Source organism: Aphanomyces astaci, assembly GCF_000520075.1.
Source record: "Aphanomyces astaci strain APO3 unplaced genomic scaffold supercont1.40, whole genome shotgun sequence".
Classification (NCBI taxonomy): domain Eukaryota; phylum Oomycota; class Saprolegniomycetes; order Saprolegniales; family Verrucalvaceae; genus Aphanomyces; species Aphanomyces astaci.
Window position 1 is genome coordinate 358,177 of NW_009798303.1, and position 15,044 is coordinate 373,220.

The 15,044-nt window shown below is 50.2% G+C and overlaps 4 protein-coding genes across 5 annotated transcripts; 2 read left to right on the forward strand and 2 right to left on the reverse strand.

The window, feature by feature from the left end:
* Positions 1-299: 299 nt before the first annotated feature.
* On the forward strand, positions 300-2,909 carry H257_12403 (hypothetical protein; the record flags this gene model as incomplete). Its single annotated transcript, XM_009839581.1, has 1 exon — positions 300-2,909. The coding sequence occupies one exon, from the start codon at positions 300-302 to the stop codon at positions 2,907-2,909; it is 2,610 nt and encodes an 869-aa protein (XP_009837883.1).
* A 1,593-nt stretch (positions 2,910-4,502) lies between these two features.
* On the reverse strand, positions 4,503-7,702 carry H257_12404 (hypothetical protein). Its single transcript, XM_009839582.1, has one exon. It carries the CDS (start codon positions 7,618-7,620, stop codon positions 4,618-4,620), a length of 3,003 nt encoding a protein of 1,000 aa, XP_009837884.1. The 5' UTR covers positions 7,621-7,702; the 3' UTR covers positions 4,503-4,617.
* A 3,117-nt stretch (positions 7,703-10,819) lies between these two features.
* Positions 10,820-11,516, reverse strand: H257_12405 (hypothetical protein). The gene has a single exon (XM_009839583.1). It carries the CDS (start codon positions 11,467-11,469, stop codon positions 10,888-10,890), a length of 582 nt encoding a protein of 193 aa, XP_009837885.1. The 5' UTR covers positions 11,470-11,516; the 3' UTR covers positions 10,820-10,887.
* A 2,207-nt stretch (positions 11,517-13,723) lies between these two features.
* On the forward strand, positions 13,724-14,505 carry H257_12406. Of its 2 annotated transcripts, XM_009839584.1 has the most exons (4): positions 13,724-13,817; positions 13,873-14,124; positions 14,180-14,246; positions 14,297-14,505. In XM_009839584.1, the coding sequence occupies exons 1-4, from the start codon at positions 13,749-13,751 to the stop codon at positions 14,440-14,442; spliced, it is 534 nt and encodes a 177-aa protein (XP_009837886.1). In that variant the 5' UTR covers positions 13,724-13,748; the 3' UTR covers positions 14,443-14,505. The 2 variants fall into 2 exon arrangements, with proteins under 2 accessions (XP_009837886.1, XP_009837887.1); XM_009839585.1 differs by having other exon boundaries at positions 14,180-14,505.
* The last annotated feature ends 539 nt before the right edge of the window (positions 14,506-15,044 follow it).

Sequence of the window (15,044 nt, forward strand, 5' to 3'; positions counted from 1 at the left end):
TCAAAGAAGGCCTACATATCCCTTTGCAAGCTCTCGTTTATGCATACAATGTATGCTGCGGACAGTTCAGTTCTATTCATGACAGTGCACACACTACCTTTGTCAGGAGTATTATGCATCTCTCTGTACCGGTACTGTATATCTTTTTTCTGCCAAGTGTTACATGGTTGTCAACACGACTTGTTGTATGGCAAGGCGCCATCGGCAACGACCAGAGAACACAGAGTTGCGGTCCACTTGACAGGACTAGGCATATTGAACTCGATTCACATTTCAATTTGCCACCACCGGCGCACATCATGTCTCGGGGTCTCTTGCTCGCCGTCATTGCGGCGATCAGCGTGTTTAGCGCTATTAACCTTTCCGATGCCGCTGCGACCTGCTCGGCCATCGAGGACAACACCGACTACGCGGGCAACGACATCGCCCAAACAACGCAAGCCTCTGCCTCGAATTGCTGCACCGACTGTGGCAACACCCCAGGCTGCAAGGCGTTCTCGTGGGAGGCTGGCACATGCTACCTGAAGAGCCAGCCGTCCAACAAGGTCTCCACCCCAGGCTCCCGCGCCGCCATCGTCAACTTGCCGGCCGCGACGTGCTCTGCCATCCAAGAAAACACCGACCTGCCAGGCAACGACATTGGCGACCCCCTTCAGCTGCCCACCGTGGGACTGTGTTGTACTTTCTGCGCAAACACGAACGGCTGTCTCGCGTACGTGTGGGTCCTTCGAAATAACGTCGGCACGTGCTTGCTCAAGAGTAGCAAGGGAACGCCCAGCTCATACCAAGGCGCGCGGGCGGCCTACTTGGACTCGTCTATCACGCCACCCCCCACTCCTTCCCCCCCGCCGTCAGGGACGTGCGGTGTCGTGGAGCGAGATGTCGACTACCCCTTCAATGACATCATCTCGACCCAACGAAGCAATTACAACGACTGCTGTGCCGATTGTCAAGCGACCCCCGGCTGCTCGCTGTACGTGTGGGGCTCCACGGATGGAGGGACTTGTTTCCTGAAGAGCAAAAAAGGCGACCGCGTGTCCTCTCCAGGCGCCCGTACTGGTGACTTGACGGTCACTGGTCCTATCACCCCGCTCCCCAACGTTCAATCAGCCGTGTATGGGACGAACCCGTTGCCCACGATTGCGTACAACTACATCAGTGCAGCTCAATGGATCGACCAGAGCATCATGACCGCCGTCATCTCCCAAGTCGAGAGATTTGAAGCTGCCAACTTGGCCAACAATTTCTCGCACGCAACGGGACCGTTCCAAGTGTTTGCCCTCGAATCCGTCATAGACATGAACGTGTACATCAACGTCACATCCCAAGGCGAATGTGCCACGCTGACCGCCGCGTACGGAAACAACTTCTTCACGTACTGGCCGCAACATTTGTACTGCTTGGTGCATATCAACTCGATGGCATCGTCGCTGCAGATGCTCACGGCGTCTGGCGTAGCGATTGTGTATCCCCAGAACTCGGATCCAGCATTTGTCGCTTCCACGGTGGCCAATGTGGCCACCAACGCGGACTGTGTCACAGCGTGTGCGACAAAGCGCAACTGTGCTGGCGTCGAGTACTCCAGTGCCAACCGCAACTGCGTCTTGTATCAACCACGGGCGTCCACATTTCCAGATGTGTCTGCTGGCTGGGTGTACAACCCCATCTCGAATGTCGACAACGCTGGCGTTCAGTACTCCCAAATGACCTTGGCTGCCCTCCCCAACGCCTATATCAAGGAATCCATCCCGGGCGTGGCCTCGCTCCAAGCCTGCGCCTCGTCCGCCAAGTCCAAGTCCTACACGCTGTTCGCCTTCAATTCCGCTACCAGAGTGTGCGTCTACTATGCTCCCACCCCCAGCCCAACCAAAGTCCTCAGTCTGGTCAACACCCCGCTAGTTGCTGTGGTATTATCTGGCACGTTTGGCGCTGACGTGGCAAGCGGGGCGATGGCTGCTTCCACCGCGGCAGACTGCTACAAGTTGTGCGTGCCGTCGCAGAACTTGTGCTTTGCGTCAGTGTTCGACTCGGCGTCCAATACGTGCACGTACGTGAAGCCGTCGTTCGATGCTTCGTCGACTCTTGGCTGGATCATTCCCAAGACTTTGCCAGACTCGATGGCCACGGTGTCGCAGGTGGACTTTTACGTCACGGCCCACCAAGACGACCACGAGCTATTCATGTCTGCGCCGATTTACTACTCGATCAAGTCGCGAACTACCAAGTCTGTGTTTGTGTACATGTCTGCGGGGGATGCTAGCCGAACTGACGGATGGTGGCAGGCTCGCGAAACGGGAACGCTGGCCGCCTCCAAGACCTGGGTCAACATCTTCGGCTTGTACTCCCCCGTGTCAGTGTCGTCGACGGTTCTCTTCAACGGCCACCACATCCAGAAGATTGTGATTGGCAACACGGTGCATTACTTTCTTCGACTGAGCGAGGCCAACCTGGAGCTCGTTCTCAACAAGAATCAACAAAAAGCCCCGCTGGACCAACCGAATGAACCGTACGCCAACGCCCAAGCAGTCAAGAACGTGTTGAAGTCCATCATCGTCGCAGAAGCCACCAAGGTAGCCAAGGTCACAGCCAGCTATTCCAACTACCTCATCGACCCAAGTGAAGATCACGTGTTGCACGTGGCAACTGGTCGCGTCACGGCCGAGTTGCTCAATGCGGACTCCCTCTTCAAGACATGTGTATCTCAAACTCCATTCTTTGGCTACCAGTACTGGCTGGATGCAGTCAACATGAAGGACCCGGAGAAGATCTCCCAGCGAGCGGTATGGTTGGGGTTGGGCGTGGGTATCTTCAACCAACACGGCGATCAAACGTGGTCAGACCATTCGCCTGCGTTGGGCCGTACTTACACTGGCAACGCCGTCATCAAGACGGCTGCCTGTGCGTTTTAGGGGCGTATGTGATGCATATCGAACGCCGCGGCGACCAATATGCACTACGATTTCATTTTGTGGGTGTTCGTTATAAAACAAATGTTCCTTTTGAGCAGGCTTTCGAGATACTAGTACTAGTAATAGATACTACTATTAATAGATACTATTAATAGTATATTACTGCTATCGTCCACATTTGATTATAAATATATCGATATCTGCATATTTTTCAATAATATTGTGTATTGTTTTCCTCGTCTAAATACTGGTATACTATATATCTCCACGGAATAGCTGGGACAGGACCAATCGCAATGCCTACTACTACCGTTGTTTGTCAAGTACTACCAGTCTGAGGATGCCGCCTCCGCGATTAAACCTACAACATGTAGTACGCGGTACAATGGATAACCTGGTGAAATACTGGGTGATTGTTGCAAGTAGCACTTCGAGTGTGGGGGGTGAAAGATTAGCATAGGACCTGATAAGGCAGTGCAAAAAAGATATGAGACCACAACATGCATTCTTGCGCTGGAATAAAATCTATAAATAGACCTGTCGTGTGTTCGTAACGTACAAACACAGTTAAGTTAGTCGAGAGTACTCATTCTCGTACCGTATTGTGTATATGTATTGCGACAGGTGATATTTCACAACCAGCCGATACTCGTTCTCAAAATTTTGTTAATCCTTTGCATCATACAAATTTGAAGTATATTCGACATGTTCACAAGTAAATACTAGTATCAGTTATTACAGGAGTCGCAATAGATTAATCCGTCGCAATGCATATACACTATACGGTAGTACAATCTCATGTCCGGATTGACCGTTCTTTTGGGAGCATGTCTACTTATAGATAGATCACTTTACACCTGATCTACTGTAAGTAGGACAAGAACACACCGATGGTCGCTGGTTCAGTCCCAGGTTTCCTCAGGTCCTTGGCATCGACACCAGGAAGCCTAGTTAGGGTCGAGTCAGAACCCTCCCCTTTCACTCAGTTTAACAGGGTAGTCCACTGAATACGATGCCAACACTCAGGCGGAGAAGGCCGTGCCGGAATAATCTATTTTCGTAAACCGAGGGTACAGCCAGCCATTACAGTATCTCATTGACCCCAATCACGTCCATGTCTTGGACGTGGCAACTCGTCGCATCACGTCGGAGTGAACTGCCTGTTCAACACTCATGGCTAACTCAAAACTCGATACTTTGGCTAACAGTAAGTGCCAAGTAATGGCGTATGTACCAATTAATGACTTATAAAACTAAGCCAATCACTTATGCCTAAATTGGAAATGCGCCAATCACAGAAGAAACCTCTGAATATGTATACTCGTAGCCATACAACACGGAAGGTTAAAATAATACGTCAACAATTGGCACACCATTTTATAGAGGTATCCCTTGGTTCGATGCCTAATTGTTGTGGGTTGAATCATTATCCGGAATTCACACGAGTATATCCGGATATCAACGTTACTTCCAAAATTCGCATGGTTTTCTTATCATTGACTGTGAGTAAAATTCTGATTACTTTAGCTGAATATACTTGCCCTTTCTTAAACATACCAGCAGCCAATCTAAAACTCTCAAAGTTGGATGTAGCCCAAACCGTCGATTACATTCGAGAATTGATTTTCCACATAGGGGGTGAGATTCGATTTCATGATGGGGTCTGGATACAGTTGTACCGACTGATATCCTTATTTTAGTGGATTAACTAAAAGGAGCATGGTGCTGATTTGGTCACGACAGGGCCAGCGTACGTGCGACCCAAGTGGGCCGAGTGTTCGGACCAGACATTCCGCGGGTGCACCGAGAGGATGCCGACCGAGAGGCCGACCCATGCGGCGCGCTGGGCCAGCCGCTCCGGCTCGTTCATGTTGACAGCGTCTAGCCAATGCTGGTAGCCAAAGTACGGGTACTGGGTCACGCACGTTTTGAAGAGGGCGTCGGCGTTGAGCAGTTCGGCCGTGAGCCGACCGGAGGCCACGTGCAGCACATGATCAATGCCTTCGTCGTTCAAGTACTTGGAGTAGCTGGCGGTGACCTTGGGCACTTTGGTGGCTTCGGCGACGATGATGGCTTTGAGGACATCCTTGACTGCTTGGGCGTTGGCGTATGGCTGGCTGGGCTGGTCGAGGGGGGCTTGGGGGGTGTTGTTCACGATCACCGACAACAGACCGGCTTCGCTCAACCGGAGAAAGTAGTGCACCGAGTTGCCGACGACGATCTTGACAATGTTGTGGCCCTTGATGAGTACCGTCTGGGTGCGCGACACCGGTGAGTACGTCCCAAACAAGTTGAGCCACGTCTTGGTAGCCGCGACCGTGCCGACTTCTCGAGCCTGCCACCACCCAGTGGTTTCGCCGCTGTCTCCAGCCGACAAGTACACAAACACAGACTTTGTTGTTGGCGATTTGATCGAGTTGTACACTGGCGCAGACATGAACAGCTCGTGGTCGTCTTCGTGAGCCGTGACGTACACGTCCACCTGCGACACTGTGGCCATCGTCGTCGGCAAAGTCTTGGGAATAATCCAGCCCAGTGTTGATGTGAGGTCGACTGTGGGGGTCAGTAACGTGCAAACTTTGGTCGTAGCATCAAACAACGCGCCAAAGCAGGTGGATTTCGACGGCACACACTGACGGTAGCAGTCGGGAGCTGTCGTCGCCGCCACAGCAACCCGAGCAACGTCAGCCCCAAACGACGAAGATGGCAGCACCACAGGCACTACGGGCGTATTGACCAATCCAAGGCTTTGACTGGCAGGGGTCGGGCTGAAGATGGTACACACCTTGGTGGACGCCACGTACGTAAACAGCACTTTGCTTTTCCCCGCAACCAACTTGGCGCATGCATCCAACGACGCTGCGCCAGGCATCATGTCGGTCACATATGCTCGGGGCAACGACGACATGGGCATGCGCGAGTACTGGACATTAGTGGACGAATCCACAGGCCACACGGCTTGGTTGACCCATCCCGCTACGACGTTGGCATCCGTGGACGGTTTCGGCTGAAAAAACGTGCACAGCTTGGAGCTAGCCGTGTAAACAATCCCAGCGCATGTGGATTTGGCTTGACATGCCTTGGCGCAGTCCGCACTGGACGTGACGTTGGCCTGCGTCCCCGACTTGAAGGCGTCGTCCAGAAGTTGGGGGTACGTTACGGCGACGGGGGCTTGGCCAGCGACGGGCGCCGACAGCATTTGCAACGACTTGTCGAGTGTGTTGTCGTGTACGAGACACACAAGCAACGACGGAAGGTACGTGAAGAAGTAGCCCTTGTACGCAGACGTAACCACCGCGCAGTCCCCCGCGGACGTGACGTTGATGTACGGCGCGAGTCCGATCGCAGCTTCGAGGCCACCAAACAGTTGAACGGCCCTGCCTTCGGTCGTTGACGACGGGCTAGCTAAGGTCTCTTCTTGGAACGATTCTACTTGGGACTGGACCATGGCGAGAATGCTCTGGTCGATCCACTGCCCCCCCTTGATGTAGTTGAACGCTATGGTCGGCAGGGGGAACTTGCCTTCGCTGCCACTGGTAATCGTAGAGAGGGGGGTGGTGGCTGCAGTTACCGGCAACACGGCGGCCACTGCACCCGGTACAGACGATGCCTCCCCCTTCTTGCTCTTAAGGTAACACATCCCGTTAGCCCACACGTACAACGAGCACCCCGGAGTGCGCTCGCAGTCCCCACAGCAGTCGGCGTGGTTGGCGCGGGAAGTGGCGAGAATGTCGTTGCCGGCGTAATCCACGTTCAGTTCGATTGTGGGGCATTTGGAAGGGGTGGGTGCAGGCGTGGGGATCAGAGGGAACGACGCCCGTGCACCGGGGTACGTAGACGGCTCCCCCTTCGAGCTCTTGAGGATGCAGAACCCTACATTGTCGCGAAGCACCCACACAAACACCACACATTTGGACGTGTTCCAACACGCCGAGCAACACTGGCCAATCGTGTCCAGTTGCAATGCGTCGCCAATGTCGTTACCAATGTAATCCGTGTTTTCTTCAACCACGGCGCACTGTGGCTGAACCACAGTGGGTGCCGGTGTAGGTGCAGATGTAGGTGCCGGTGTGGGTGCAGAGGTAGGTGCTGGCGTCGGTGCTGGGGTGGGTGCTGGCGTAGGTGCAGGAGTAGGTGCTGGGGTAGGCGCCGGAGTAGGTGCGGGGGTAGGTGCAGGAGATGGAGGGGCTAAATAAGAGGCCCTAGCACCAGGGTAGAAGCTTGGCTGCCCTTTGGAGCTTTTCAAGAGACACGTGCCGAGGCCATCTCGTAGAACCCACACATACGCAGCACATCCTTGCTGTCTGGAGCAAGCAGTGCAGCAGAGGTCGACGGTGTCCAGTTGAATGGGATCGCCCAGGTCATTGGCTGGCAAGTCGGTGTTTTCTTGAATGGCAGAACACGTATCAGCGGCGACGACGAGCTTGGCGGCTCGGGCACCTGGGAAGTACGACTTACTGGACGGCGTGCTCTTGAGGATGCAACGACCGGACGAGCCGTCCTGCACCCACACGTACAGCGTGCACGTTGGGGTGGCAGCGCAGTCCGCGCAGCAGCCGTCGGCCGTGGCCTGCGCCGTGATTCGAACGTCGTGCCCGATGTAATCGGTGTTTTCCTCGATAATAGGACATTGGGTAGTAGCGCCAAGCGTAGAGTCTGCTACCAAGCTCGCAGCAAGGGCGAGCGCGGCGCAGAGGGACCACATCGTCATGATGATGTTGATGCGGTGGGTTAAGCAAGGAATGCAAAATGAGTCGGCGAGATCAGAAACGAGAGGACCGCCGCCCAGCCTTTTCGCCGCAAATACATGTTGCATGTCACATCCCAACAGCATTGCAGACAAAATAGTCGGACATATCACCAACGTGATGGATGCTGACGTGTTTATGAGTGATTCTGGTTGTTATATACTAGTACATATAAAGTGACTGGGTAGTACAGATTTCTATGGGACGACCAAACCGTACTATATTGACACCACATAAGCCAAACTCGTGGATACTGTGATCCATAAGGTATACGATAGTTTATTCAAGGCCACGATAACGTCGTTGCCATGCCTGTAAGCAGTACCTTGGAAGGCTCATGTTGGTTGAAGTCTACTAGTATATCACGTGGGTAGCTCATGGTTACTTTGACCGCGTGGTGTCTTTTCAGACTAGCTACTACGTTTCAGTGACTCGGGATTATAGATTGGACCCAACGTTAATTGTGTTCAATGGTATGTTTAAATGCAAAAAAACGAATAAAACGTGAAATGGCGTAATACCTGTGTCTGACACATAATTCGCGACATCCTGATCATGCGATACGTAATGCTGGTGGACTGTACTGTACGTTTTGCTGAGTGTAGAACTGCGTTCGTTTCGTTCGGCGGCACCTTCACGAGGAGGAGGATGGGAACTCGGGCTATACAGTCGGCTTCACTACCGGTAGTCAGGGCCGCTAACACGTCTCCGTTGCGTTACATGTAATCTCAGTACTGAAATCACTACGGTAATCTCGACACATGTAGTACCTCCCTGACTATAGTGTACTCCGTATATGTTAGCTTAGGCAAGAAAGAGGCTAACGTAAGCTTAGCGTATTGGCATCCGATATACGCCGCCCCCCATGCGGCAGCGCCTTTACTAGCTTGCCACTTCCCCTTTCGTTTGGAGGTCGGGTGGGGATGTAGGGTTCACCCTCTTGGTATGGTAGAAAGCGATAGTTTGGTAGAGGGGGGTTCACAGTGTCAAGTGCACCCACAATTCGTCCTTTCGCCTGCCTGTGGTAGCTTATTGTATACCGCTTACGCTTTGGGCGCAGTCTCCTCGTGTGTTCGTCGTTTACTTCTTCAAACGTTAACGGTATTACTATACTGTAGTGCACTACTACGTAGTATGTACTTACTACTTGCGTACAATTTTTATCCGCCCATGAAGGTACTACAATTTTTACGAATAATTCCCCCACAACAGGTATACCCTACCTTCAAAATTCGTCCTTTGACTTGTTGTGGTACAGTAGCTTACGTAGAGTTCTTGGTGGGGGCAATTTAAGCGAGACTTTGGTGATTGTTCCTCCAAGTATACTGTAATGTTACTTGTAGAAACAAGTCCAGAAAAGTAATAGTTTCGCGTTGTTTGTGAGCATTTCTCTAGAACAACGACGATGTCGAAGGGTGTTATAATCATTGCATTGGACACACGCAGCAGTCGCGTGTTCGTTGTGCAACGCGCACGAGGCTGTCTTGGACACGACCGCGCTAATTAGTGCGGCCCATCGCAGCACCGGTTGTCATGCTGGTTGTAGACGTCAACTCCCAGCCACGCAGCTTGCTAACTACATCCAATCAATACTGTTAACTATACAACTTTTTTTTGTTTTTCGGAGAATGGCCATAATTCCTGACTGTGAGTCGTCCTTTTTGAATCCTGAAGTGCTAGACAATTTTCAGCGCAATTCACCAATTACAGTATTAACGCGCGATGTATTTCGAACAATTGAGCTGTATACAGCTCTGGAGTATTTACTCTCTACCATCGGTGCGTATTACTAGTACTACTGTAATCATCTGTAGCTTCGTTTATAAGTGCATAAACGGGAAACATTTCTACTCGTTAGCGCTTTAATTGTTTTGACTGCTCTTTCTACAGTGAAGTACTACTGTATTAATAGTATCATTTTAAATACTAACGTTAGTACTGTAATGCTCTCGATTTCCAAGTTATTAAGTGCGAATGAAGTCGCACCTAAGCGGTTCTTGGGCTAGAGCGAATACTGTATATTCCCAATATCATGATGGATACTCTGTTCCAATATGAGAGCGTCTTAGCTGACGACTTGATCGAAAACAGGTCAGAGTATATCTTTTGCAGCATATCATATTTTTTAACTTTTTATCTTAGCTTTTGTAAGCAACGGTAATTTTAATACATACTTGTAGTTTGTATACCCATAATAGAAATATTATAATAAAATAGATGCTAAACATTAAGGATGAACAACTCGGACGCCTTGTCGACACCTTTGCAGGACGAATTAACACATTCAAGCCATGCCAAGACTGCGGCGACCTTACTAGGGGTCATGTTGATATCTGGTAACATGGGAAGCTAATTATTGGCACTTAATACGCGCAAATGCTGAGAATACAGCGCTCCACTCGAATCACAAGCTTGGAGCGACCTCACGAGCACATCTGGATGCCTACACGAGATGCAACTGGATGGGGAGAGGTACAGTAAGGACATCACACGAGCATACTATCTTAAGCTTACAAAAATGCAATCACTATCGACTTTGCACCGTAAGATTTTCTGGTTTGAAAAATAAGGTCACAAAGTTTTGGGGTCATGACGCACTAACTACTTTGACTTTTCCGGAACATGAGGTATCAAATCAAAGCTGGAATGTATATCTATCGAATGAGCCAATCCAATTGCGATTACGAGGAGAAATGTAAACTTTAGTCCAATCAGAAGTGAAGTGCTGCAATAATTATGGAACGGAATAGTACCAATACTATGATGTCAAATACAGCTGTATCATAGCCAATGTTATGCTATACAGTAGTTTTGCTGGCCACGTACCATGTAAACTTACATTGGCTAACATTATTGGGCTACAGGCAGTAGTAGTGTATACGAGTTTCCCACACGATGAGACTACGCTCAAGGCTTACAAAATCACCGTAGCGTGGTGGAATTGCATTGTGAAATCGCACTGTTGAACCCGTCGTTATTTCGAAGACAACGCAAAAGACAAGATCATCATCCTACGGACTCCCACCAACAATTTCTTCTTGCCTGTTCAAAATACAACCACTTTTGGTTTTTAACTTGGATCACTATCCGTTTTACACTGTGATGTGGGTCGAATACTCGTAACGAAAGAAGTACTGTACGTCTAGTACCACTAACTACTGTACGACTGCAACCCAGTATATTATTGGGTTCGTGTTACAACTTGGTTGGCTCGTTTATAGGCAAATAAACTACGCCAGGGCTGCCAACACAGCAATTAATACAGACGCTAGGGTGATACCGAAGGTGGCTGCCGTGTTCCCCACTCCGGGGGGAAACATAATGGTTGGAGGAGCATCCGTGGTTTCCTGCGTCGAGTTTGCCGCATTTTGAATCGCCCGATCGTTGACAAGGGTGATGTAGGCAGCCATGGAGGTCGTGTACCTGTTGGTGGCCACTGTTTGGCCGGCGAGGACGTCCGTGTAGGTGCAGGGCGGGGACGTGTTGACTATCGACATGGCCAAATTGCCATACCACAACCGGCAGGCAGTTGACGCCAGCACTCTGGAAATCGTTGCACTCGAGATGGGGACCTTTCCAAGGCGTGTGAGGCCGCTTTGACCAGTGCCGCCACCACCAGGAACAAACTCCGGTACATCTTGCGCACATGCGACTGCGTTCATATTTGCGAGGGATCTGTACGTGGCGCTGGCCACCAGGGCCCCGCATGTTTGCAGATTGAACGGCGACGTGAATCCTGCAGTAGGCGTGGGTGTTGTGGCAGACGACGCCACAACGATGCCTGCGAAACCAGCATATCGATGTGCCACCATGCTCACGAGAAGTTAACGGCGGCGAATGGGGGGAAAACTTGTCAACGAATGTAATATTGTCGACCCGAGTTGGTACTCGATGTATTGGTGGTGCTATAAATAAAACGAATCCATTCAACGCAAGGTTCGTTGCAGTAGATGTACAGTAGTCCTGTGCATTTACAGTTCATAAACCAAGGTATTTCTTGAGGTTACTATTAATGTATACGTATATTACTAAGATTAGTATATGAACTGCATCATGGTAGGGCACACAGGGTAAGGTTACATACTTGTATGTTGTGCAGTGGTGATTCTCTGGTCATGAGATTGTATTACGATTACTTGACTCAATCGAGCCCACAATCCGACGACCATAGTTGACCAATCACCTGTGCTTCTACATGGTTCTGCGCTCGGATTGGCTGTTGGACGAAACGGCTAAAATGTTCAACAAAGCTTGTGGTCCAAGAAAGATGAGGCCATACTGATCAATATATCGCCATTATTTGTTGGGCCTGATGGGATTATGCCCGCGGTGCCTACGCGCTCAACGATCTTCCTCCTGTACTTTATGTTCGTTAGTACTGCTCCGGAGTCGTTCAATCGAATCTATCTCCAGGTGTGGAACGTCCTGTCCACAAACACAAAGAGCAGGTGGCACCGCAAGCCGCCGATGGGAAGCTGCACCAGTTCGTACCTAGTTTATGACATGTCATCGTACGATACTACTACTGTAGTATAACGTGCCAAAACAAGCGGTTGCGCTGCCGCCCGCCGATCACGCCACCACACACTTCGTCGTCGTAAATCTGGCGGCATCACCAGCATACAGCGCGTGATGTGGGTCGTTGGTCCACAGTGAGGAATTTTCCCCCAGCATACAGCGCGTGATGTGGGTTGTTGGTCCACAGTGAGGAATTTTCCCACCGCTACTTGATGGGATAAGTAAAACAACATTAGAAGTAACTTAGCGGTATTTCACTTGCGCCGGAGCTCCCGCTTATTCTACACCTCCTAAGTCATTTCACAACGTCAGACTAGTGAAAATTCACATACTCGTGCCGAGCGTTCACAAGGGCATATTGGGTGGTGTGTGCGTTCACCTCGGACACAATGTACAAGAAAACACACAACAATGGTGGTGGTGGTGGGGAAAATACCCATTTTCAAACGGATATGTGACGTTACTTTGGGAAGAGTGCGGCAGTATTGAGGGATCAGACAATAATGGGCAGGCAGCAATGTCAAGTCAAACGCAGCTAAATACTGGTCCAACGAGCAGCACACAAGTCGCCTTGTCGACGAAATACACCGGCAAAGGTGTCGTGAGTCCAAACAAGATGGAAGTCTGGGGCCACATCTTCGTTCCAAGAACCCATGGAGGGAAAACATAGTGTCCGAGTTGTAGTACATTTGCTGGGTAATCGACCCACTGCTTGCCGAGGGCACGCGACACGGGGTGGGCTAGCAACGATGTGCTTCGCCACGTCGGCACCGTTGCATCCGGCTGTCTCTAAGATGTTATGTCGATCTATCTTGTCGTGATTTTGTTAACTGTGAAAGCAGGATCGTTCGTATGGGGGAGTGCGCATCCACCCACTGAATCATCTACGCCAGCACGGTTTTGTACACATCGATGCACGCTTGTAGGGCCGACGTGTGAGCTATCGCGTCGTGCGTGGCATCCTTGACAGCTCGGGCCACATCCATCCAAGGTAAACAGCGTGGCTGCTTGGAAAACGAGTTGGAAAGGTGCTGCTGCCGACGACGACGTTCCAGTTGTTCGATCAAGTCGTTCGGAGACGCCAGTTCCTGCCGCTTTTGAGACCAAGGTACGCAGTCATGCGTTCAGCCTGGCCATCTCGATGGGACTTCCGCTTGGCACGAGGAGCAACGGGTGGCGCCGCGACATAAACTGAAGGACCTGAAGCTTCAATGTTGATTTCTCGGTGAGGATATGTCGTTGTTTGGGTGATGGCGGCAGCAAGTCGGACCATGCGATCGCCGCCCTCGGTCAACATGTACGACAATAACGGTAAGCTTAGTGAAAGTGATAGCGACATGATTTCGTTCTATATTTTCATCACAGTCAGGTGGTTCTATATTTTTGATATAATATTTGAGAAATATTCAGATTATTGGCGGAAATATTTCAGGCTTTGGGCAAAACATGATTCGAAATCCGTCACGAAATTGGAGCAAAAATGTAGAAAAAGTCGGAATTATTATCCTGCTCTTATCCGGATTTGTTGATGATTGTATATCCGGAGGAGCTCGCTTCCTTGACACTCGCGAAGATGCCAAAGTTTTACGGCCGCGGACAATGGGACCCCAAGCTCATCTTCCTCCAGATCGTGTGCATGCAGGTAGGTGCTGCTATCTCATGAGCCGCCCTCCATGTCTCGTCTCAAGAGCATGTAGTGCTCGCATTACCTGGCGCTGGGTCTGCTCCTCGCCCTCTTCCACGGACGCAACATCACGATGGACCAGTTCTTCTCGTACAAGTTTCATGCGTTTGAAAGCATCGATGGGATGCAGACATCGACGGCGCATGTGTTGGGCGGCCTCTGGAGCGCGCTCTTTCTGTGTGTGATTGTCGAGCGGGCGAAGAAATGCCTCGACTTTGGTCTCACGCTATACTTTATTGACTTTGTTTTCTGTTGTCTCTACGGGGTACCTTCATCTTTGTCAGTCCACTCGATCATGATCACATGCGAACGATGCGTAGGGCGTTCCATCGAGCCTGAGCTGGTGGGCCGTGCACGTCATTTCGCTTGGCATTACAGTCGTGCTCGGTAGGTCCGTCTTTGAGTTTTCATCCCCGATATATTGCACGTGTCCGTAGGCGAGTACTTGTGTTCGGTGCGCGAACTCCAAGAGATCCCCATGCTCGACTTGTTCACGCATCGCCGCCCCCACTCCCCGACCAAGTCGTCGTATGCTCCTCTGCCTACCTCGAACAATACCATAGCCCCCGAAAAGCAATCTTAACGCAATCCTAGTACTACATACACACTTACAGCAGTCTTCACCTCACCATGTCTAACGTCATGTCGTACATGACGTTCATACACACTTACAGCAGTCTTCACCTCACCATGTCTAACGTCATGTACGATATCATCGACGTAAACACCCCTGCATATACATCACTAGGGATTGGGAAATCGTCATCCAAGATATATATCTTCTTTTTTGTGTCGATTCGTATCTAGATTTAAAAGAAATAATATATGGTATCGCTTATCGAAAAGCTATCTCGATATAATATCGTATCGATCGCAATGGAGCAAAATATCATATCGATATCGCCACGCCACTATTGGATATTCGATATATATATATCATATATATCGCATGTATATCGTGGTTGTGTACACTAACATACTAGGATGAAGTACACAACCATGCACAATATATATATCGAAATCGAATGTGAAACACGATAATATATCTATATCGAATGGATGCCTTGGATATTATATCGATATCGCACGTGTCATATCCGGCAATAAGTATTGTTGCACGATACGATATTATCGAGAAATAACGATATATTTTTCCGCATCGCTGAACACCACTTTGATGGAACT

Bases quoted from the DNA above. Each gene is read 5' to 3' on its own strand.
- H257_12404 (XM_009839582.1), bottom strand. From the start codon at position 7,620: ATGACGATGTGGTCCCTCTGCGCCGCGCTCGCCCTTGCTGCGAGCTTG.
- H257_12405 (XM_009839583.1), bottom strand. From the start codon at position 11,469: ATGGTGGCACATCGATATGCTGGTTTCGCAGGCATCGTTGTGGCGTCG.
- H257_12406 (XM_009839584.1), top strand. From the start codon at position 13,749: ATGCCAAAGTTTTACGGCCGCGGACAATGGGACCCCAAGCTCATCTTC. The intron at 14,125-14,179 runs GTACCTTCATCT...AACGATGCGTAG, and splicing joins TTTTCTGTTGTCTCTACGGG to GGCGTTCCATCGAGCCTGAG. The intron at 14,247-14,296 runs GTAGGTCCGTCT...ACGTGTCCGTAG, and splicing joins TGGCATTACAGTCGTGCTCG to GCGAGTACTTGTGTTCGGTG.